At 53.7% G+C, this 23,504-nt stretch overlaps 6 protein-coding genes across 6 annotated transcripts; 2 read left to right on the forward strand and 4 right to left on the reverse strand.

Moving 5' to 3' along the window:
• Positions 1-1,389: 1,389 nt before the first annotated feature.
• J7T55_014702 (uncharacterized protein) lies at positions 1,390-2,247 on the forward strand (the record flags this gene model as incomplete). The annotated part of the gene is made up of 2 exons (XM_053135015.1): positions 1,390-1,399; positions 1,448-2,247. 2 exons carry the CDS (start codon positions 1,390-1,392, stop codon positions 2,245-2,247), a joined length of 810 nt encoding a protein of 269 aa, XP_052987335.1.
• Positions 2,248-4,321: 2,074 nt separating this feature from the next.
• J7T55_014703 (uncharacterized protein) lies at positions 4,322-6,362 on the reverse strand (the record flags this gene model as incomplete). Its single annotated transcript, XM_053135016.1, has 2 exons — positions 4,322-5,891; positions 6,181-6,362. The coding sequence occupies 2 exons, from the start codon at positions 6,360-6,362 to the stop codon at positions 4,322-4,324; spliced, it is 1,752 nt and encodes a 583-aa protein (XP_052987336.1).
• A 4,499-nt stretch (positions 6,363-10,861) lies between these two features.
• Positions 10,862-11,899, reverse strand: J7T55_014704 (coatomer subunit epsilon; the record flags this gene model as incomplete). Its single annotated transcript, XM_053135017.1, has 3 exons — positions 10,862-11,209; positions 11,278-11,420; positions 11,488-11,899. 3 exons carry the CDS (start codon positions 11,897-11,899, stop codon positions 10,862-10,864), a joined length of 903 nt encoding a protein of 300 aa, XP_052987337.1.
• Positions 11,900-12,508: 609 nt separating this feature from the next.
• On the forward strand, positions 12,509-15,527 carry J7T55_014705 (uncharacterized protein; the record flags this gene model as incomplete). The annotated part of the gene is made up of 3 exons (XM_053135019.1): positions 12,509-12,948; positions 13,023-13,631; positions 13,694-15,527. The coding sequence occupies 3 exons, from the start codon at positions 12,509-12,511 to the stop codon at positions 15,525-15,527; spliced, it is 2,883 nt and encodes a 960-aa protein (XP_052987338.1).
• Positions 15,528-16,003: 476 nt separating this feature from the next.
• On the reverse strand, positions 16,004-19,161 carry J7T55_014706 (uncharacterized protein; the record flags this gene model as incomplete). Its single annotated transcript, XM_053135020.1, has 3 exons — positions 16,004-18,869; positions 18,958-19,034; positions 19,090-19,161. 3 exons carry the CDS (start codon positions 19,159-19,161, stop codon positions 16,004-16,006), a joined length of 3,015 nt encoding a protein of 1,004 aa, XP_052987339.1.
• A 1,879-nt stretch (positions 19,162-21,040) lies between these two features.
• J7T55_014707 (llantoate permease) lies at positions 21,041-23,183 on the reverse strand (the record flags this gene model as incomplete). Its single annotated transcript, XM_053135021.1, has 5 exons — positions 21,041-21,607; positions 21,661-21,750; positions 21,806-22,008; positions 22,175-22,377; positions 22,696-23,183. The coding sequence occupies 5 exons, from the start codon at positions 23,181-23,183 to the stop codon at positions 21,041-21,043; spliced, it is 1,551 nt and encodes a 516-aa protein (XP_052987340.1).
• Between the last annotated feature and the right edge of the window lie 321 nt (positions 23,184-23,504).

Here is a 23,504-nt window from a genome sequence, read left to right on the forward strand (position 1 = left end):
TATGCCCGCGCTTGACCCCATGGGGATTAATCTGCCAGCCCAACTTGCATCCCACCCGCATGGAGCCCAGGGCCTCTGGAGTGGTCTGGAAGAGCAGGATCGGGGCCTCGCCGAGCCTGCCAGACCCAGTCCCCTGGAGGCGTGCACAGTCGCGACCCAGGGAGCGGTGAGCGATTCGTTCCGGGCCCCTTTCTCCTAGGCTCCTCAGCCTAATGCTGTTTGGCCCATTCGCATACCCGTTGACTGGACATTGAAATCGAATAGCATTTGCCGGTGAATGACATGCCGTCATGTTGCATTGAGAGGAGGGGTTTGTCCAAAGCACACATGCCAGTGTGCTGAGCCCCGGAATAATTTCCAGCGTGAGATTATGGGTGCTGTCAGACACTCAAATCCCATCGAAACAAGCTGTTTGGAAGGTTAATCCTAAATTTCCAGGGTATGGAGGAGGATCACATCGGTCAGCGCTGGAGTGTTGAGTTCCGAGGTTAAGAGCCCTGCATGTGGGTTAGACCCTGACTATGGGTCCTACAGTAGAGAACATGGGAGTATACAACTCCGAGCCCTTTTGACTGAATAGAAAGCTTCTGCTTCTTGAAAGAATTGAATTGTGCCCGAAGGATTATATTCTGTAAGACTTTACTTCCGTGAATAATGCTATTTCCAGTCGAACTCTGCTTGTGACCATACAACAGTATTGGGCAAAATGATCTCTATGGCCTGCTGATAGAATATTTCAGCGGAAAATTCAACACTTGCTCAGCATCTTTGCGTTTAATAATGAACGTTCACCAATTGAAGTTGAATGATGTAGTATTAAAGGGCGAGGAGCCTCGTATCGTTGCTGGAGCGCATGATATCGAAGATTTGTCAAGTAACGAGTTAATGTGAGGCACCTATTGTATTTCTAGAAATAATACTCCAGAAGACATGTTCGAAATGAATGAGTGCGTGCAATAGGTGGGAAAGTCTTTCGTCGCACAGAACAAAGTGGGGAAGTAAGACCACACTCCAGGTGAACATGTTAAACGCCTGGAAAGGGCCTGCCGGCTCAAAATAGGGAGGTGAGTGAGCCTCTGCTTGTATGTGCTGTATAAAAGACTAATACAAGTTCGAAATAGCAAGTCTTTGGTTTGGGCTTGGCTGCAGTGCAAAAAGTAATTCCAAGTGCAAGTCAGGCAGTCTGGCAGTCAGGCAGCCTTCATTTGCTTATCGCAAATTTAATTAGGCCTCCATTGCCCGGACAAGCCACCTCCAGCTGCTCCGGAATCTCACTCTTCAATCAAGCCTTTTCTCTTCCCTCTGTCTCACTCGAGTCATCCTTTCAGCATGTGAATTGAGGAGCACAGCGAGCTCCAGGCCTGATGTCGCCCACATCACTCATCGATTATGTCGGACCGTAGGTTTCATCTATTTCCTGGCTTTCCAGCTGAGATTCGCCTAGCAGTCTGGCGCTTTTGCCTGCCTCATCGAATTGTGGAGCTCGATTATCAACAAGACGAAGTCGTATGGGATGAGCCACCGTGTCGCAGGAACAGCCGGATAACATCAACGAATAAGGCCCCTCCCGTCATTGCCTCTGTTTGCCGTGAATCGAGAGCCGTCGCCTTCGAGAGCGGCTGCCCTGAGCCACTACCAAGCCCGAACAATGAAGATGCTCAGGACTTCAACTATAATATGGTTCGAAACCGATGGCTCGACACGACGCGCGACTTCGTCCACACCAACTGGGACCCATTCTACGATATCGAGTGGCAAAGCTACGATTGGGGCGATCCAGTACGTTGTCTCATGTGGTACGCAGCGCGCACCGAGTCCCGCCAACTCTCATTCACGCTGGGTCTCTTGCAGTGCTTTCAGCACCATCCCAACCAGCCCCATGATCACTACAGATGGACCCGTTCTGAGCTGGCAGACCTGTTACGCACAAATCCTAGCTGGACGGTCATCATCTTACCACCCGTCATTGTGCACGCCGACGCTGAGACTGCCGCGGGTCTATTTGGCCTACTAGCCGATGCGCGGGTGCAGCTTGTTGCTGCTGATGACAAGGCAAGGATCGAGGAGTTCCTGGCGCTAGATACGGCGCCCAATACCACCATCGGCGCAGGTGTTGGACCAGAAGACCTGGTCTCGGCCAAGCTGAAGTTGCGGGATGCAATCGATGCAGTCTTCGGATCCGAAGACTCGGCGCCTGTGATGCGCCCTGCTGTCATGTTTCGACTTTGTACGGGAAGATGCCCTTAGGGCTCCAAATGCCATATCTTGTTGCATTGAATCGGAGTCACATCAAGGAAATGGTATCTAAGCGCGAAATCATCCAGTCTGTGTACGAAGATGTCGATTGTATGGCTATGGATCGCTTGTGTCTTCTACAACGTGGGGCCGCAAGCGGAGCCATTGTCTCAGAAGTGGATATCACAGAGCAGATAATTATCCCACATTCATTCTAGAGGATACAAATCCTAGAGTAACACTATGTGCCGACAGATGATCTAGAGAGTGATTTTGTGCATAGGAAAACTGGCCCCTACTACTTCGCGTGTGCGAAAGACGTGGACACGAGCTGCTACTTTCTGGGCTCCTGGGATCGCACCCCAATACATCTTCATCTAATCCCTCTGTTGTGAGCCCATCTGTAGAAGTCCGGCATATTGTTCTGTAGACACGCACGTGCCCCTTGGACTTGTTCGCGTCAATATCGACATCTATGTAAGTCAACCTATCGAGCGCCGTCGAGTGCTTAACGTCCACCTTATTCCATGACTTCTTGTTCTTGGGATATCTGTCTACGGTATTGATCAGATGCTGCCTATCTTCTACAGCATCGGGTGCTAGTTAGTCAACACTTTCGTAAGAACAAGTTTTGAGACCTTGCAAGATGCCTCTTGACTTGAGACTGGAAGCAAACTGCATTGTAATAGAAGTCGACGCCTCGGAAGCTGCTTACCGGCATGGCACGCGCAACCTTTTAGAAATGGGAATCTAGTATGTCGCGTATGAAATCCTCAACGTCATACTAGATGAAATCATCAGGACCTATGGATTGCAAATTCCTAAAATAATATCATTGAATTACGGTTGTAGCCATTTGATGTTGCCTCGATGCATATTGGTGGTCGCCTCGTCGATTCTAAGCAGCAACCGTGTTTAAGTCTGAGGTGGACAGTTGACTACTACAATTTGCAGAGCCCACCTTGGGCAACGACGGGCCGTAAAGCTGGAGGCGCTTCGAGGCAAGTTGAATAGGTCACTGCTATCGGTAACTTCACTCACCTCGACGACAGTCATGAGCAGATTCCCACATGCGTCGCATCCTAGTGGTTTGCTGTGGTACTTGTAACAGCATCTAACGTTCTGGCTCACCGTTTGAGTCAAGGAGGATTGCTACCTGTCATGATTGATCACCGTCCGGAATGCGACCGTATCTTTGTCTCTAAATAGAAGAAGCCAAACCAGGGGTTAACCCCCGAGATTCCAAATGAATCCTTCCACCCATCAGCATCAACCTGAACACATGCCAGGTTGCGAAACGGCATTGCCCGCCGGGCCACGACGCTTCCAGACTTTCGTCACAAAAGCTTGCGCAGCTGCACGGAGTGACATCCCGCGGACGACGCAGAGCAATCCCCCCACCCAACATCCCGAAACCTCTCAGGCCCCCCCATCTTCCTCGACGGACAGGAGACTGACTAGCCGGTGCCAGATAAGGTTCGCTCATGCGGTAGCTGCCGCATGAATCAGGAAGGGACATGCGAGGCGGGTACTTTGTTTTCTCTGTCTTTTTTTTTTAGGGGTCCAAGGGTCCAAGGGTCCATCCAACTGCACGGGTCTAGGGGTCCTTAGGGGTCCTCCGCTTCCACTTTCTCCCTCGTTCACATGCTGGAGTCCTTTCTGCCATCTCAGTCATTTCGACTCGAGACGTCAGCAAATTCTATGACTGACTCAGTTTGTACCCCGTGCATTCTTCTCTTGCAATTATACAGTCTACTTTTTACCCAGGCAGGTATACATACTAAGCTGAAAATGGGCACAACGACGGGCCGATTCGCTCTTCAAGAGCCTTCACAATCGATGCACGCTTGACGTTTAGACGGGCGCACGTGGAGACAGGCACGGTGAGACGAGAAATGCAATTCCACACAAATCTGGCTTCTATTATTCCGGGTATCGCCAGGGCTCTAGTCGCTTTACCAGTCCCATTCCACCATATTTGCGTTGGCAACGCAGGTGGATCTTAATCCCCAAGAATCGGGGTCAAAAGTGGACCAAGTGCTCTCTAAAGTAATGCTCTATCAATCAAAACGCCCGAGAAAATGCATCAGTGCAACCCGCTCTCCCCAGTCTCCGCCATGTGCAGCTGGCACTGCACCAGCGTATCCACCATCTTGGAGATTTCTTGCAGACGTGTCAGCACGACCTGGTTGCCCTCGACGAAGCCCTTGCACTGGTATCTGATACCCGTCTCTGCGCAGAACTCGCGTACCAGTGTCTGGCACTTGCGTAGGTTGTGGCGCGGGACCCTGGGGAAGAGGTGGTGTACCGCCTGGAACTGCAAGCCTCCGTGCAGCCAATCAAGCCACTCCGGGCAGTCGACGTCCATGGTGGTGCGGATCTGGCGTTGAGCGAACGACTCGGTCGGGCCCAGATCGGAAGTGGGCGTGCCCCAATGAGACAGGGTGATTTGCACGTGAAGCAACATGGTCATCGCGTGCGACATGAGGACGAAGTTGACGCGCGTCTGCCAGTCAGGCAGCGATTTCCAGACCAGCACGTAGCCAAAAAGTGCCCAGTAACACGCCATAAAGACGACCTCGAGCCACCGGGTCCACCAGGCCGAGCCAAGCTGGGTAGCACGAGGCGAGACCAGGTGCAGCCACGACAGGACGTAGAGGTTGAAGCGTGCAACTGCCATGATAGGGTAGTATACATACTTCTGATAGGGTACCATAATGTCGGCGGCCTTGTCCCAGACGAAGGTGAAGTCGTAAAATGTACTGCGAATGGATTTGAAGTATGTAGGCGTGTTAGAGAAGAGGGGGATGTTCTGGATATCAGGGTCGTGTTCAGGCATGTTGGTGACCAAATGGTGCACATTGTGAGAACTCTTCCACCACCCGATGGAAAGGCCGCAGCAGAAGTCGCCGATGAAGGCGCCAATGACAGTGTCAATCACGAAATTGCCGGTGATGCCACGGTGGCCGGCGTCGTGGGCGGTAAACATGATCTGCTGCCAGAACAAACCGAGGAAGGTGGCGGACGACATGTACCATTCGATATGAAGCAGGTATAGGAACATCCCGAACAGCGCCCCGTACCTTATCATTTCTTTGCCATACTCTGAGTATGGGCACTGATATAGGCCTCGGTCCTGGATGGTCTTGTGAAGGGCACGATACTGTTCTCGGATCTTTTGCTGCGTCTCAGGATCAAGAGAAGGATAGTCCCGAATGCTATCGATGATTTCTTTTTGCTCCAGGGCGGCCGTGTAGGCCTCGCGCGACAACCCCTTGGCGGGCAGAAGCTCTGCAGTCTTGGCAGCAGCTGTAGCTTTCGCGTTGACGTTCCTGCGTCTGCACTCGCCGTCCTCGTTCTTGCTCAGCTTCGTGTCCGAGTCTGACGCACCCACACTCGAGTTGCTGGAACTGAGGGGGTCGCGCTTGGACGAATTGCTGAAGATGGAGTTGTCGTCATCGTCATTGTCGTCATCAGTAGTGGTAGCGACGTCGTAGGAAGCGGACGAAGGGGTTTCGTCTGCGGCTTTGTCCGTGTATGGGCTCTTGAATGTCGAAGTGCCGGCGCGGATAGGAGGCTCGAGGTTGGTCCAGGGTTCTTGAACTCGACCAATGCGGTAGGCCTTCATTGTGGCCAGGGTTTTGGGGAAGTGGTACCTGCATAATCGGCGAATAATTAGCATTGGGAACTGGGACAGGACAGCAAGCAATGCGACCTGCATGCATGCATATGCAGGCCTGCATTGGGGTCAAAATCAAACATAAAAGAGCACACAACGGATAGCAACGTAGCTAGTTGTGCGCCCATGATGTGTTTCGAGAGGTGTGGAATCCGAAATGGATCTTTGAGTACGTATTTGGGGGAGGGAGGTGTGGTCGTCGGCCCATTGGGGGCAAGGAGCGCGGGGGAAAGCTCTAGAGGATTATCAAGGGTAACCAAGCTTACACGTTGATTTCATCCGACGCATCTCGACCGACCATATGGAGGATGGCCAACCGACCACCAGGATGTCTGTTGATCCAGCTGTCCAGCTTCAGGGCATAGCCCTCGTAGATGGTAATGAGTTTGCCATCGTCGATCAGCTCCTTGACCTCGCTCGCTGAGACGAGGCGGTTGCGGTCGTTCATACTAGGTAGAGTCGAGGTGGGCGAGGTGAGGCGAGGCGGGCAGTATCTCGAATACCCTAGCCTAAGAAGCTGGGGAGAGGTTGGGTCAAGCTGTAGAAGCAGACCTCAGAAGCTCTCGATAGTGAAGGAAGGCCGGTAGGTGAGGCCAGGTAGTATGGTATCCAGTCGGTGGGCAGGTGGGCACGACGGAGAGAGAGAGGCACAAAGGGTGGACGAGTGACTTGATACCAGCCTTGTTTTCCCTACCTGCAACAAAGGACTGACTGTGACTGCCTGGGTAGAGTGAAAGAGAGTGAATACGTCGAGGACGGAGGAGGATCAACACAAATACTTGCAAAAGCTGGGCAGTGGCGATATATAGGTAGGTACGTACGGGGACGGGGACGGAGTAGGAGCAGATAGGTATACTGTAGGTACAGCCATTTTCCCATATAGCTGTCCAGTCCAGTCCAATTCTGTCCTGTGCTGTGCTCCTGCTCCGTCCCCCTTCTCCTTGTTGTCACCCTTGTCACTCCGGCCGTCTGGGTCGAGAGCAAAAAGTTACTTGTAGGGGTAGCTGCACATGTGCGTGTGCGTGTGTGTGTGCACAGCACACCACCGTACCGTACCGTATCGTACGTACCCTATACGAGTACTCCGTACGCGGCGAAGGCACCACTGCCGCGGTGGGCGGGTTCGTACCTACCGTATCCAGCAAACCCTGCAGAAATAAAAACGGGGATGGCAATAGGGGCCAAACCTGGCAGTCTAGGGCCTCTGAAACCTGGCAGAGCAGCAGAGCAAGAACAGCAAGGAGAGCGGCCAGAACATGCCGCGTGGGCGACTGGGTGGGCGGGACTGCTAAAGAAAGAGATGGTACTCTGCCCAAACAGGTAGCATATTGGGGAGATTGGAGAGATTGGGGAGCTGCTGGGGAGCTGGAGCTGTGCGAGCCGGGTCTGGGGCAGGGGCTGAGGGGGGGGGGGGGGAAGAGCAGAGCTATTGTGTCGTCCACTAGCTCGACCGTCATGTTGCTGTCAGTCCGTTGTCAAAAAAAATTATTAAAAAGAGACCAGAACACAGACAGAACCGGTACAGAACCAGTACAGAAGGCTGCGACGGGGATCGCCCAGCTGGCCCCAGGACCCTGAATCCTGATGTCCCTCATTGATCCCAGGCGATCCCAAGCGATCCCAACCAAATTGCTCCAGATTGATCCAGATTTCTCCTCCATGTGCTCCATTGTCCACTTTTCCCAATTGTCGCTCCCCTCCGGCCCTAGGGCCCGAGAGTCATTTCGTGGGTTCCCGCTTGGCTCGAGCTTGCCTCGGATTGCACGAATTGTACCTTGCCGTCCAAGCTTCCAAGCGTCTGAAGCGAGAGAGGCTGCGCCCCAGCCCCACATTGCCCACCACCCCCGGCCCGCCCCCCAAACGCCCTGGACGCCGCGTCAACTGGTCTGGGCTGGCTGGTCCAGCCAAGCAAACAAGCCTGAGCTAGAAGACCCTTGGTCGGTGCCACTGACACATACTGGAGGCAAACACAATTGACCAGAGGGACAGACAGAAAGAGAGATGGGGAGTGGGAGAGGCAGGGGGAGGCGAAAGAAGGAAAACCGAAAAGAAATGATACAATACTGCACTGCCTGGCTGGTACCTGCGTATGCCGTCATATTTGCGTGTATCAATCCAGAGTCCCAATCTTGAAACGGTTAGAGATACAACAGCAATCTCTTGCCTTTCCACTCACGTCTTGTCCTCCATCATGTACCGGAACAATCCCATACGGATTGGCTTTCATCAGTCCTGGCACAACAGGCATATCGCTGGATCTGCCGCGCCTTGTCCCATCCCATCAAGTTTCCGTCCCGCCGCCCTAGCCTCTTCAAGGTCTTCCCTCGCCGCTCTTTTCTCCCTCTCTTTCCTTTCGCCACTTGAGCTGAGGAGTAGCTCCCTCCCAACTACAAGTTCCCAACGTATTGGAAACCTGTGCCTTGTCACGGTCCTTCTCCAGGCTCAGGGAGGCGCGTCCAATTGATCTCTTTCTTCTTCACCCCGTGGGCTGTCCACGCTCCAGCAGCGGGTGGGCCACGGGACACGCTTCCAGCCTATCCCTCTCACGGCCTCGGTCGTCATGTGGACGGGGATAAAACTTCGACGGGCTGCAGCGCCTCGTGGCTTGGCCAAAAGTCTCGGCGAACTCCCCTACCTAGCATCTAGCACGATGCGCCTCCGTTCCTCCGGGGCCAACTCTTTGGTAAACTTGTGCCCCTTCCCCCCGCGTCCCGCAGATGGACCCCATTCATCATTAGCTTGGAGAAGGGGTGTGTGGGTGGTGGCTGCGGTGAACAATCGAGTTTCTGTTCCCCTTTTGCTTTCATTGCGGCCATCTCCGAGCGAGAATCGGATCCAACATGTGTCGTAGGGTTGTTTGGGTGTTGGATTGATTGCTTGCTTGCTGTCCCGTCCCACTCGCGCACGCCATAATCGACCCAGAACCGTGTCTTGTACGCCGCAAAATGACTTCAAATTATCCCGCTATCGTATGTTCCTCAAGTAGGGCCGTCTTGTCGCGGGTAGTGCAGGGTTGCACCTAATCCTGGAGCTGCTCCGCTGGGGCCACGAGGGTGACCCTGCGTGCGCTGGCACTATTGAGCCTCTGGCGGTTGTCACCTGCACGTCCTCATTTCCATCCTCTGGGGATATAGAATGGCCTCGCCACGACTAGTACCCCAAGCCGCACGATGTCACCATTGAGATAGTGAGGGATTTCTTGTGCAACGGCTCATCCTCCTCCAGCGGTGCTTGCACCCCCGCCCAACGTTCGGTTCCAATTGCGGAGAGGAAAGACTGTCGCTCAGGTCGAAGCACGCCAAAGCTTGACCTCGTTCGCTGTCGAGTCGAGTGTGCTCTTGGCATATGTTGGCAAAGACACACATCGGAACCCACATCACCTTCCTGATATGATTTCGCCCTTCGTGTTGAGTTCCAATTTGGCGCAAAGCGGTTTCCTATTCCGTTCAGCCACGAACATCTCTCTCAGCTTTCCAAATCGGCGGGATTGCGCCAATCCCACGCTCTCTGGCAACAGGGGTACTAGTAAGGCGCTGCGGTGCCGATGGGCTTTCCATCCTCTGGCGTCTCGAGTATGCAATTAATGCATGCGGTGGTTTTGTCCAAGAACAAGAACGCGTCGACGTCCTAGTAGCTCGAGATCGAACGCCACGGTCCATTCTCGTCGGTGTCGGGTTCGGTCCTGTCATCGGGTGATCAAGAGGATCGGCAAGCGAGCCCACTTGGGTCGTCCTCCTTCCCGACCGCCGACGCTGTTGCGTGCCTCCAGCAATAGCAGGACAGTAACGCCAGTTTCCCAAAGAACTCCGTTGGTGGCGAGGCTAGCGTGCCCTGCGTCGGCGACAGAAATGCAGCAGTACACTTGTAATTGAGTCTGGTCGTCGCTGCAGCTGTCCTCGGTGGAATAGTAACTCAGGGGGCCTCATGCGAATAGTATTCGTTTCGCCGACCAGCATCGCGTGGTGAACTAAGCACGGAGAGAGAAAATGGCGGCCCCACGCCTCAGGTCATCAAATCTTGCATCCTGTGGTTGAAGAGAGTTGGCAAGATCGAGTAACAGCTGTGGGAAAACGAAACTCACGGGTTCACAAAATTGTCTGAAATGCAGGTGGGAGGGGGTGAGGGGGTTGTCTTTGATCTGGGTACTGTACCGAAGTAGGTATGGACAACCGCGCCCTTGATCTGACCGTCCATAGCCTGCGTGTGTCTGGGAAGCAGTCACCACTAGGTGTTTTTGCCTATTTGAACCGCCGCGCATGCCAGTAATCCACAAATCCGCAGTGAAGAAGAAGAAGAAGAAACAGGCACGCAAATATCAGTCAGAGCAGCAAAAATATGAGAAGGACCAAGGTAACTAAATAACGACCAAGGCCTTCGCTCTTCCGAGCGGCTGCTTACATATCTATTCTATCGCCAGTACGCGGTTCGGAAGCTTCGGATGCTTTCATAGTCCGAACACATTTGCACATGAGGCTGAACCACTCACACGCCAACGTCCTTTTTTTGGTCTCCTCATGGCCCACGCGCCCCCGGACTATAACCCCCGGCGCCCGCGGCGGCCCCAGTGATCGCGGGCGGAGACGACCAATCCTCACTCGCATGCTTGTTTCGTTCAGGGGCACAGCTGGGGCCCCTGGGGCCTCCAGGCTGACAGACTAGACAGGTACTTGCAGACAGGCTGGGTGAGGTCCAGAGTCAGTGACTTCGGAGTGCTCAATACCGAAGGCTCAGTCTTGCTTGCGCTGTGAAGTTTTGCAGACAATCAAGACGGTCCGGACTTTGCACGGCCATAAGAAGAACGGGAGCCGACGCCGCCCTTCTTTGCTCCTGATTTAGGTATGGTTGATTTCATGAAGTCTATCATTTCCTTTTTTGCTGCCGGTAAACAAATAATGTGACAGCCCCCTCCCTTCTCGCTCGTCTGATCATGTATGCCGCCCCGCCACCTTACGCCGAGACCTTTGCGCTGAACTTTGCCGCCGCCGTGTCGAAAAGGCCGCTCTTTTCCTCGAGGTCTGTCAGGAGCGCGTGCCCAGGAGCCACCTTCTTCAGGGACGCCGTCAGCTCCTCGGGGTCCTTCCCGATAAGCACCTGTAGGACCAGTGAGTTGGCGATGGCCTCTGTGTTGCCCGGGTCCTTCTTGAGCGCCTGGTCCAGCGCGGACTGCGCCTCTTCTGTCCTGCCCAGGTGCAGCTCTGCGACGGCCTGTGCGACGAGTGTCTGCACGGAGGAGGTGGATGGTGCTTGCGCGAGTTCTTCGAAGACGTAGAATGATTGCTGGTACTTCTCGCCGCCCTGAAAAGTAGAACACGGATTAGCTCTTCTGTCGCCCATGTTACCATTGTAAGAATATATGCTCGTACCAGTCTCAGTCCGACCCAGGACTCTGCCAAGTTCACCAGGATGCTATCTTGTGCCCACCGCCTGGCGGCAGTGACCTCCTTCAGCGCCAGGTCGTTGCGATTTTGTTGAAGATGGATCTGTACAATGAGGGCGACCGCGTCGACTGTAAGATCACGCTGGCGTTAGCGACTTTGTGAACATCTTCAAGCAACATTGATAGAGGAACTCACGATTCCCCTGATGCCGCCCCAACAGCTGCAGTGCCTCATCCGCCTTGCCGGCGCTCGCCAGCACCGTGCCCCCAAGGACCTGCACAATAGCATTCTCGGCGACGGCATCTCCTCCCTCGGCCAGCAGCTTCTCAATCGACGTGACGGCGGCGTCATCCTTGCCCAGGCTCAGCTCCGCCAGCGCCCCGACGGCGATCAACTCGGGCTCCTTAGCCCCCGCGACCTCGCTGTCAAGCACTTCCTTTCCCTGTCCCAGCGCGATCCGGGCGCGCAGCTGTAGGACCCGCGCCGGCAGGTGGTTCTCGGCGGAGAAGGAGGATGGGTCGAAGTCGTCGAGCACGGACTGGTATTGGTACTGGTGGAAGGCGGCGTGGATGTTGATCAGCTCGCCTTCCGAGGAGTAGGGATCCATTTTGTCGGTGGTGTTTTGTTTGGGAGCGATGTTCTTTCGCTTCCTACTTGAGACTCTTTTGGACAATGACTTTGGATCGTGGCGCAACAAGAAGGACAAGATCAAATGGGCTGGGGAGTTTCGCAAATGACGATGGAATCGAGAGCTTCCAAGCTGGCAGCTTCACAAGCGCCATGTGGCAGGCTGCCAGGGGGTGCCGTTCCTGCAGGCCATCTGTACATGGAACGATAAGGCGATAAGCGCACGGGTCACTCTAACAAATGGCCTACGGCCACCACCAAAAGCGTTCTGAATAGCTGCACTTCATTCATGGGTCCACAGCCAGCAAAATCACCCACATTGCTTAAATTGTCACGTTCAATGCGTGTGGTGTTTATCATATACAACGTCGTGAATAAACAGCCCTACATATCAAATGCAAATAGGCACATAGTACCTAGCTCGCAAGCACAGCCTTATAGCCCACCACTCATGCAGATTGAGGCTTACACAGCCCCTGTGGAATAAATACATGTCAGCGCTTAAAACCTGACGGGGCCCCTCACTTCTCCGAATCCTCTCTTCCAAGAGCATTTTCACCGCCGATGTTGTAGTCCCGGGCTGCCAAGCATGGCGTTCGCCCCGAGCTTTGGGTCCTTTGGCGATTTCCTTTCTATTGCAATTCTTATTAAGGATATCGTCCTTGCCCTTGATGACTGCCGCGGATCTTCAAATAAGTACCAGGAATTGAAACAAGGACTCGAGATCCTAGGAGAAACGATCCGTCACGTTGAACATGCCTATCAGAATCCGACGCTTGTGGTGTACAGAGACACTTCTACAACGGCAATACGCGTTATCTCCCGGATCCACCAGTGTCTTGCCGACTTCAACAGCCAAAAGCTACAAAAGTATGCGACGAGTCTCTCTCCTGGAGGCTCTGGCAATCCCTTGAAAGATGTTGCGAGGAAAATCCAATTCAAATTTGACGAGAAGGACATCGAGAACTTCCAGCGAGAGATCATAGGATACAATATGTTGCTAACGACTTTGATGGAGGTTTCCACAATGTGAGAGCTTGATGTCTGCGTCTCTTCTTGAGGCAAGATTTGTCGCTGATCTTAACCACTTGACCGGACTAAAGGCATACCATCGAACGAAACAACGATAACACCACAAAGCAGATCTCCGCCATCGCGTCCCAAACCCAGGAGCTTCAACAACAAAACGGCCGCAATTCAAGGTATTTGGTGAATTTTGGAAAGAAGGTCTTTGCAAGATTGAATTTCCTCTCGCGCTTAGCTACAGACATCCAAAAGTCAACCACTCAGGTTCTGTCTTTGGTTTTTACCATCTCGACTGGGGTAGCTGAGCTTCGGTCTATGATTATGAAGATTGAATGGCCTCTCGGAGGTGAACATTTCATTCTTGAAGACGCGACCGGCCGGGCCTTTCCTATCCCTCTGAAGACAGTGACGTCTTGGGACTTATTTGAATACATTCTTCAGGAACACTTCAAGGGCAGGACGGGCGCGCACCGGGTATTGCGCAGGCGATACTTGCTCAGTGAGCGCACGACTTCTACAGATGTTGAACGCACTACAGCTTGGGAAAATGCTTTCCGACCTTACCAGCGGATAGATATGAGTATCATGTGCAAGGCAGCAGCGACAGAGATCGATCTTGATCAATCATCCACCTGCCCGTTCTGTGGCAGAATGTCAACAAGTGGCATGGACGTCCAGGTAAAATGGTATGTTCTTCTTGTATGGATGCTCATATGTCATGAATCATTTGTATACTGACTACGTCCAGCCAAAATTGCAACATGTTCTACAGAAGGATCGTCAATCTCGAAGAGGATGAAGACAGCTTGATGGCCGCACCAATGCCACCTCAACAACAGAGAGCTCCACAGTTTGGACAACCTTCTTTCGGTCCTACACCACCTCAGGATCTCTGGAGAAAACGTCGACGAAGCCGCGATCCAGAGAGTGAGGGTGAAGGTACATGCAATGAGTGCCATCGACCGAAGCGATCGAAATATCAAGGCAATAACAAACGGAAGGCTGTTGATGAGGCCGAGTCCGGGTCTGATGAGGAAGACTACAGGGGCCTAAGCCGTATTACCCTGGTGTCCCGCCGGAAACGACTGAAAGAATCTAAGAACGCTTTTGCAGACTTTTGGGCCACTGACACGAATGGAGTGAGTTTCACGGCTTATGCGCAGGAATCTTCACCTATGCCTGCAGCTCATAGCCAGGATTTGCCGGACAGGAGACTGCTCTGGTCTCGTCCGGAAGATGGCTGGAAGTGGTCTGAGAAGGCAATTGGCGAAAATGCTGCGCTGAAAACCGGTGTCGACAGCGAAAATCCATTTAGTGACTCTGGGATCTCCAGTCCAGAGCAGAGTGAGCAGAGCCGACATGCTTCTGAAGAGAAGGATGATGGAAATCCCAGTGATGAGCATGGGTCATCATCTCTAAATGAAAAGCAATCCGGCACCAGTGATGCAAGTTACCAGTACCAAGAGAGAACGCCTTCCCCTTCCCGACCTTACTATTACTATTCTGAATCGAGTCGGCGGCCTTCAACAAGAGCACATTATTCTCGATATGCCAGCACATACTCCACCCCGCCACCGTTCTCTCCACGGTACACCAGTGATGGGTATTACTCAGCCTCGTCCATACGCGATTATGCTTCCACCAAAGACAAGAACCAAGACAAGAACGTCAAGCCTGGTGGCACCACCTCTGCAGATCCCGAAAGGTCGAGTTGGCGGCGATACCGCCGAAGCTCCTATTCATACTACCGCGAGGATGATGACGCTCACAACCACGAAGATGAGAACGAGTATGTAGAGGTCAATGGTGTCACTTACGTCATACCAGCGAAGTCAAAGTCGAAACGACATCATTATATAAGGGACGACGATAGTGAATCTTATGGTGTTTTCAGCCGCTTCCCTGCCTACCCTGACGGGCATAAAAGTCCGCGTCACGCTGCGGAGCCTCGTCGGCGGCGGGCTGCGCATTCAGTAGCGGCTCAACCTAAAGCTCCGCCTGCAAAAGCTCCGCTTGTGAAGAGCAAGGCAACCGACGCGGATGCAAAAAGACATGGGATTCCCGCGGGCTACTCCCTCAAGAACTGGGATCCCGACGAGGAGCCAATACTTCTCCTGGGTTCTGTCTTTGATGCCAATACTCTAGGGAAATGGATTTACGACTGGACCGTGCACACACACGGGGTCGCAACACCGGTCTCAGAGATGGCGGGTGAGCTGTGGCTCCTGCTGATCCAAATGGCAGGCAAGAAGAAGCGCAGCGAAGAGACTGTTCCTCGAATCCGGTCTTCGGATGGTCGGGAGTTAGTCGAGGATTTTATCGAATCCGGCGAGCGTCTTTTCGACAAGCTTCGAAAGGTGCTTAAAATTTGTGAGAAACAAATGCTTTCAGCAGCGAAGAACGAGGCAAAGGAGACCAGATCCGCCCCGTTGGCCTCAAAGACCGGCACGGAGTTTGTGAAGACGATATTCGGAAAAGAACGGGAGCTCGAGAAAACCGAAAGGTTTATGCAATCTGTTCGTCTCTGGAACATGCGCTTTGATGCCAATTGTGAAGATATAATCAAGCGGCCAACGCAATGAGGCGCCGAGCAAGGAGTCCTAGTCCACTGCCGTTGAAGTATTTCCGAGCAATACCTATTCATAATACAATCATCCTTTCAGATTTAGCCTCCTACTACTGTCTTTTTAAAAACTGTGTATTCGTGCTCAGCCCAGGAAAAGAGTTTATCGCAGTGTGTACACCGCCGATCTCATCACCCCTTCCGGTCTACCAAGACCTTCGAAACAGCATACAACAACACGTGCAAATCCCTGAACTTGCGAGAATTAGAACATTGATAATGCGTATGGCACATTTACAACATGAAAAGGCTCCACAAATTTACAAATGAGAATACGCTGGCCCCTATGATGGGTTCGTTGCCCCTCTTCCTTTCACAAACAGGCATTCAGGATGTTCAGACCAGCCTTAGTTGCGCTTGAAGAGTATCAATTCGATTGACAATCATACAGTGACAATGTATACACACGCTTTGCGCTTGCCCAGAACTCCAGGCTCACACGTCAAAAATGTTCTCCACGCCAGCCCACTGCCCCTTGGCCCTCTCCTCCCAGTAGCTGTCCTTGCCAGTCTTCAACCTCCACACTTCCTCGCCATCCCCGTCCGTCGCGACCTTGGTGAACCACTTGGGCTTGTGCTCCACGCCCTTGTCCTCCAACACCTTCCTGCGGGATCTCTGCCCCTCCTCGAGCTTGACCTTCCACGTCTCCGCATCGTCCAGCTTGCCCTCCTCGGCAAGCCTCTGGTCCGGCCTGAGTCTGGTGTCCGTCGGCGGCAGCTTGCCCTTCTCGAGCGGCGTGATTTCGTTGAGGCTCGCCGCGAAGGTCGTCATGCCGTACGTGTTTGCCGAGTTGTCCACCAGGCTCCCGGCTCGCCAGATCTCACCACCAGCGGCCTTGCCCGCCTCCACCCTCCTGAGGGCAGTTGTCCACGTACCCGCCAGCGACAGGCCGGTATGTGTCCCGGAAGCGTCGTATGTCTCGACCTGCACATCCTCGCCTCGCCCGCCGAACATGCCCTTCGAGCGAAACTCGACAACGGCCTTGGAGCCGGTGCCCTCATTGACGATGTGCATGTCGTTGCCAACAGGCTCCACGTACTTCTCGCCCATGACGACGTTCCTCAGGAACACCGTCGCGATGTTCCAGCTATACCGCTCCTCGGTGCCGTCCGGCAACCTCAGCACGACACGCACGCGGCCGTCGGTGGTGAGTTCAGCAGACTTGCCCCAGAACTTCTGGGTAGGGGCAGGGCTCTGTGCGAAGGACCAGAGCGCCGAGTCGGCCTGCATCGCCAGGCGGACGGGCCTGTGCGTTACCTTCTCGACAATCAACCTCAACCCGCCGGGCACTTCGTTCTCGCTCCGGATGAGCTCGTACGTTTCGCCCAGCAATGGGTTGAAAGGCTTGCGGATGGCACGTTCCTTGCCACGACTCCCGCTGAACTGGGAGACGGCAAAGGCAGCAACGTAAAGAAGACGTTCGTTAGGCTGGGCCTGTTTTGTTGCCTGGTCGAGGAGGTTGGCATATTCTAATTGCTCGGCAACACGTTGGAGTAGTGATGTGGGCTCGTTGGCGGAGACTGGCATGCTGATAGTTGACAGGTCTTTACCGACATTCTTGCGCACAAAAGCTATAAGACTCGGCGGCATGACCTTGGTTGGAGGGATGGTCTTGCGCCGGGTGACCTGCTCCGTTATAGGAAGCGGTATAAGCGACTTTGGCTTGCTAGGGAAGCAGTCGTCTTGATTTTCCGACCGACCGGCGACGACCTCCTCGTCACCATCAACGCTAGAAACAGATGACGCATCATGTACCTCTGCTTCATCAACCTCCGAAGCGGGCGTCTCCTCTTCGCTCTGGTGGTCAATAACTAGGAGCTGCGACCGATCTCCACCGGCCTCTTCAGCGTCGAAGAACTCGTCTGAAGTGGTAGACTCCATGCTGACTCGAGAAACGGCGGACGGCGCTGCCGGCAATCGGCGTCGTTTGCTATTGGACAGCAGATTAGAGAACTCTACAACGACCGCGTCGAGATCAACAAGCAACGCGTTGCAGTGGTCGGCCGTGGTGCTCTCATCCTGGATGTATGGTTTTGATCTCCTCTTCTCCTCCTTGCTTGTCCCGGTGTTGGCGAGAGCCGTTACAGCACTGTTCGGGCTCGGGACCGCTAAAGCGGAAGACACGGAGGGCTGCATCCCCGGTGTTATCGAGGCGCTGGATTTCCTCTTCCAGAATGGTTTTCTCTCTGGCGCAGGCGTGAAGTAATCACCTTCCTCTGCTACGGTAGGAGTCCCGGGAGACAGGTGGGATGAAGGTGGCCGGGGACCATGCGTTTGCTTCTGCGCAGCCATATCCTTAACCAGCCGTCGAAGCGCATCGCGTGACCCGACAACGCGACTAACCAAGGCCTCTACCTGCTGCCATTCGCGGTCCTCCTCCTCCTGGTTGTTCGGCGCGGCCAGTAGGGAGCGCCGTGTGACCTGTCTCTTGACAGGCTCAGGCTCCAGGAACGCCGGATCCAAGCCCCGGGCGATTCGGCTCGACTTCTCCAATGCTCGCGCCCAGTCCGTGAAGTCTCGATCATTGGAAGCCCGGAGATGCCAAATTTCTGCGCCAGAGTCAATACTGATTTCCCGCCTCGTTTCGTCCGCGGCAATGGCTGCCAGGCTCAATGGGATGGCTCCTCTGAGCGCAGACGAGTTCCGTGTGTGGTAATAGGAGAGGGTACAAGTCGCAAAATCGAGCGAAAAGAACCTTCTTGCATAGCCTTGGCCCTTCTTGCGCCTCCTCTTCAGCAAAAGACCTGTGTGGTAATTGCCCGAGGTCACAGACAGGCCGGCCTCACTCCGCGCGTTGGAGGTAGCTCTGCCTCTCGTCTTCTGGCTATGAAGACTGTCTACCGACTCGGACGCACTAGGCCTTAAGCTCGGACTTGGGCCGCCCTTGTTCCCCAAGCTCGTCCTGCTGGCGCTCGCACTGTTACCGGCCTGCAGGTTGGGCAAGTTACGCGCAGTCTGCGGAGGGGCGCCGGTAGGGTACGTCAAGAGCACGAAAGTGGCGGTCTTGGAAGTCTGCTTAGAGAAGGTGTTGTCAAATATGAGGCCGTACATGCCGCCGTGATCATGTTCCACGTCCCAGGTCCCCATGGAAACCTTGTCGGCCTCACACTTCCCGTGCCAGTGGACGACCTTGAAACCCTTCTTGGTCAGTTGTTCCTGAGCGTTGCTCGAATCCTTCTTGGCGAAGACGCCTTTCTTGCCGCTCTCGGAGGTCCCATCGAGGGCGTCGGTCGCTTCTTCGGATTGGTTGACGGTGAGGTTTGTGCTGCCGCTTCCAGGGTGCTTGACGATTCCAAAATTACTATTTTTCAGATGGGATACGTCAGCTTGGTGGTTCCAAGGTGGTGGCACGGGCAAGAAACTGGAATTAGGACCCAGGAAAGACTCACATGGACTTCTTGTGCGGTTGGAGACTCCATGAGATTGTGTGGCCCTCGTCTACTTTGACCCAGCGGACAATGTACGACTGTGACAGGCACTCAAGACGTCAGCCTCGTGATTTTGGGGTCGCGAGGTAGCACCTGGATAGCCCGCGTTTCCTGAGACGCATAACCCACCTTGGAGTGAATCTCCAGCTGCTCGATACCGGCCATGGTGCCTGGCGGTGGTTTTGGTCGGGGACTGGTTCCACCTGACGTAACAGTGAAAGAAAGCCAATTGAGGTGTGCTCAGATGCGGCCTCGCTCCATAGGCCAAACTACAGGAGCCACGGCTGGGAGCACCAAAGGTAATATGATGGACGGTCGACTCGCGGATGGTGGCCCTGGCCCCTTTTTTTGCGGTCGGGATGCTCGGTAAGCGGGACAGCAAGTCGAGGTTTTGCGGGATGTGACGACGATCCCGGATGCGGATGCGGATGCAGCGACCAGGCGAGTAGCACCACGAAGGACAAAACGAGGCAAGACTCAAGTGGGCGATCGGTCGGTCGGTCGCAAGGCTGGCCAGGTAGTACAGTGCAAGCAGCCTGAATATGTATGTACTTGTGGCCTCCTGAGAGAGAGCCTACGTAACGAATGTTGGAGGTTGGTTAGTTGGTTTGTTGGCTGGCTGGCTGGCGGGCTGGGCTGGTTGGAAATCAGGGAAGGGATGCCTGTTGGATTATTTGTTGACGGCGGACCACGTAACCGTTTAAAACCCGCGTGGGTGGCATCGTGCTTAGCTCCCGCGCCCCCCTTATTATTAGCCAGGCAGCCTTACCCTTTTCTGATGTCTCCCCAGCGGCGTGGTAACCAGTCAATGCCCTACTCATCATCTGTGCCCCGTTGGCTGCGTGGTCAGATTGCGACGGATGCACCGCTCGCTAGAATCTGCCGTTTCCGATCTGACAGCTCCCAGCCCTCCGTGTACTCCTACTCCTGAAGCAGCTACTATGCACGTAACAGCACAGCCGGGAGGTCAGCCAATAGGCCCTGCAGCTCACCCAGGGTTATTGGCTTATTGGCTGATTTGCTTATTTACACGCCCCTCATCGCTCACTGCGCATCCTCATTCAGCTTCCTCTGACTGTCCCCTCCATTCCATCTCGGTTACCTCAATAGGCCTTGTCCTACAGAACTGGTTCATTTCTTGTGCAACATTTCGTACATTTCATCCCATCTGTCCTGTCTTACCTCAGCTTTCACGCCATGCTTGTAAGGGTCAATCGAATGCTGTTATGACCATTTATCCAGGTCGTCTTAGGTACTGTGCTGTAGGTCTGCATCGAGTTGAACTCTGTCTGTCCCCCACCCCACCAGCGTCACCCCACGCACGTCATAATCCCCCGGCTGCGCGGCTCATACCTAGGTAGTGCTGTGGCTGCAGCTTGCATGCATGCATGCTCACACATTCCGCGCCTCTCTGTCCCGGAACGCGCGCCTCATCCGGCGTTACCGAATAAGGCCTGACATCCGGAAGACACAACGGGTAATCCCATCTCGTCAGCCAAAGGAAGTGGCGCAGCGGCCCTCCCGGCCAAAATAGATCTGCCCATATGTTTTCACCCACGGGCGCCGTTGAAACCGAGGCTGACGATTTGAGGGCCAAGGAGACAGACCCTGTCCTTGCCACCAATCGAGTGTACTAGGGGGAAAGTGGTCATATCAAAGCGTGTCATAGTTCCGATCGACACACGAAAAAACTCGTGGGCTTTTGGAGCTCAAGGGACCGGGCAACGGCTGAGAAACGACGTCCGTCGGGTCGTGTAAGGCGCCGAGTGCCGGTCCTGTTGAGACCAAACCAACAAGGCCTTGATATCGACCGAAATCCCATGTGTCGCAAGCCGCTTGCCTCAAAACTCCTTCATATAGACAATTAGATGGCATCTCTAGGACAAATGCTGTGTCTGGGACTTGATAGAGCAGCTGACTTTTGCATATCCACGCACACAACTAAGTGTCAGTCACACATTTATACCATGCATCCACCATGAACACATTTTGGTACTGTTGCACTCCTCTTTATTCAGATATATCTTTATGCCTTGCAACATGTTTAATGTGCAAACCTAAAATCCAACCTCTTATTTCCCAGATCCTTGGTATACTCCAAGTAGTCCCTTTTCTCCCCCTCGCTCATGGATTCCCAACGCTGTGCCTTCCACCTGTTCCTCATAACATAATAGCACTTGGTAAAGAGGAATAGCACAATCGCCAACATGTTGATCCCAATAAGCACGCTATTCCCGCGGCGATACAGCGGCTTGTCGTCCTCTCGGTAGATGTTGGACGAGGCGATAGACCCAACCTGCTTCATCATGCTAAAGACGGAGGCGCTGATGGCCCTCGTCCGCACAGAGCCAGAATTCTTGCTCGTCCAGCCGACCACGATGGCCTGACAGTACGGGAAGCTAAGCAGCACCGTGACCACGGCGTAGGTGCCCCACGCGTCGGTCATTGTGCCTGGCCAGAAGCGCAGGGCGAGCAGACATGGCAGACTCCAGATGCCCTGGATCATAGAGACAAAACCGCGCTCATCGATGTGCTCACTGACCCAGGTGATAGCCAGCAAGGTCAAGATGCCCATAGCAGTACTGGGGATCACGAGCAAATTTGTAACGAACTGGAAGCTGTTAGTCAATGCTCCTAAAGCCGACGGTCGCAAAGTATTCTTACCGGATCAAAGCCCAGCTCACGGAGCGTCAGGGTGAGATAGTGCTCAGGCGGGTTGGTGGGAATGAATATCACAGAAGCCATGGCGTATAACTAAATACTTTAGTCATCTCACGGAATGCAGGAACGAATTGGAGACTGAACATACAGGCCATAAGTCGTAGTCAGTCATTGCTCGCCATAGCCGCTGGGGTGTGATCGGCATTCTGTTGTGCATATCTCCCTTCGATGGATCATCTCGAAGCACACGATTGACTACAATGCGCTCCTCTCGGTCGGTAAACCAGCCGTCCGGGCGAAACCACGTCTTCGTCTGGACAGCGGAAGCTGGCATTAGGAAGAACGACGCCACTAGGACTCTGTCAGCGCATTTTCGCGTTCCTTCGAGAACTCTTGAAACTCTTCCCCATAAAGCACGAGAACTTCTTCTCCTGTGGATTTGCTGCTTTTATGTAAAAGCAATGCCAGAATTGAGGTTGTTAGAAAAAAAAGACTTTGATTGATACACAATACTTACTTCCCACGGTACATGTCACCAGTCCTTCTATCAAGAACAACCACCGCCAGCCTGCCAAACCCTTGATTCCATCCATATGGAGCAAGGCAAACGCTAGTAAAGATGTGGCGATTCCGGTGAGACTGTTTGCTGTCCAGAAGAAGCCGAGCCGCATTGGTAGTTCACGACTAGTGTAGAAATACGAGAGCCAGAGAACAAGGTCACTTGTAGGTCTGTCAGTAAATGATATTCGACAATGAAACGTACCGCAAAAGAACCTAAATGAAGGACAACATTAACCGTAAGTTGAGAAGATAGATACATACGGTATAAACCCGCCCTGTATACGTCAGCGAATAGCCTTCTGTAATAGGATGTTCAGAAGTCCATATACCTCGAAGATACCTAATAATGCCCTTGTGGCGTAGTAGCCGTTTCTGCCCGTTAAACCAGCTTGTGTGCAAGTGATAGCCGACCTGGTCTCTCATGTCAGTTGGGATACTCATCAGCCAACGGTAGATTGAGCGCAAATAATGACAAACCAGATGACCATCTGCACCGGAATCCACCTGTCGGGGCCGAACTTCTTCGAGACGAGCTGGGACGGCACCTCAGAGAGGAGGAACGAGATGTAGTAAATAGTGCGGCCGTAGTTGTACTCGTTCGTAGAAAGGTTCAACTGGTCCAACATATTCCCTGATACGGCCTGCCCCAGATTATCGCGGTCTACTTGTAACGCGAAGCACATGATGCACGCCCAGGTACAAACATGCCAATCTAGTCTCCTGACCAGCCTTCGCTCCTCCTCCTTCGACCATTCCAGATCCGGATCAAAGGCGTGGCGGCACTCATACTGCGCCTTTTCGTAAACCGTCCTATAGTGCTCCGCGACCGCAGGGTCCGAGAACGGGTTGGCAGCGAACCTGTCGTCGACGGACCTCGCCTCCGCCGAAGCGTCTCCGACATTACACAGCGTTTTGGCATCTACAGCCGGGTCCTCCGTGGCCTCGGTGACTCTTTGTGCGGCCATCGGAGAGGAGACAGTCTGATAATTAGGCTGAGGACTCGAGCCTCTACCAACCAGAGGAGTGTCCATGCTGGACATTATAAACCGAAAGCCACAACAAAACCCCACGCCCTTGTGGAACAGGCCGAAGACGCGGATGTGAGGACTAATGGAACCTAACTATGCGGGAGAAAACTGGCGTCAGCAAAAGAGACCTATAGCGAGGGCACTCCACACACCGCCCCTACAGCCTATCACTATATGGTTGTCTACACCTTTCGGCTGCAACCAAAGATACCTGCCCCTCGTGAGCAATTGCGCGCTTCGTGGGGGACTATCTAGCCC

The sequence above is a fragment of the Diaporthe amygdali genome (assembly GCF_026229845.1).
Source record: "Diaporthe amygdali strain CAA958 chromosome Unknown NODE_50_length_292117_cov_63_955086, whole genome shotgun sequence".
In the NCBI taxonomy this organism is placed as follows: domain Eukaryota; kingdom Fungi; phylum Ascomycota; class Sordariomycetes; order Diaporthales; family Diaporthaceae; genus Diaporthe; species Diaporthe amygdali.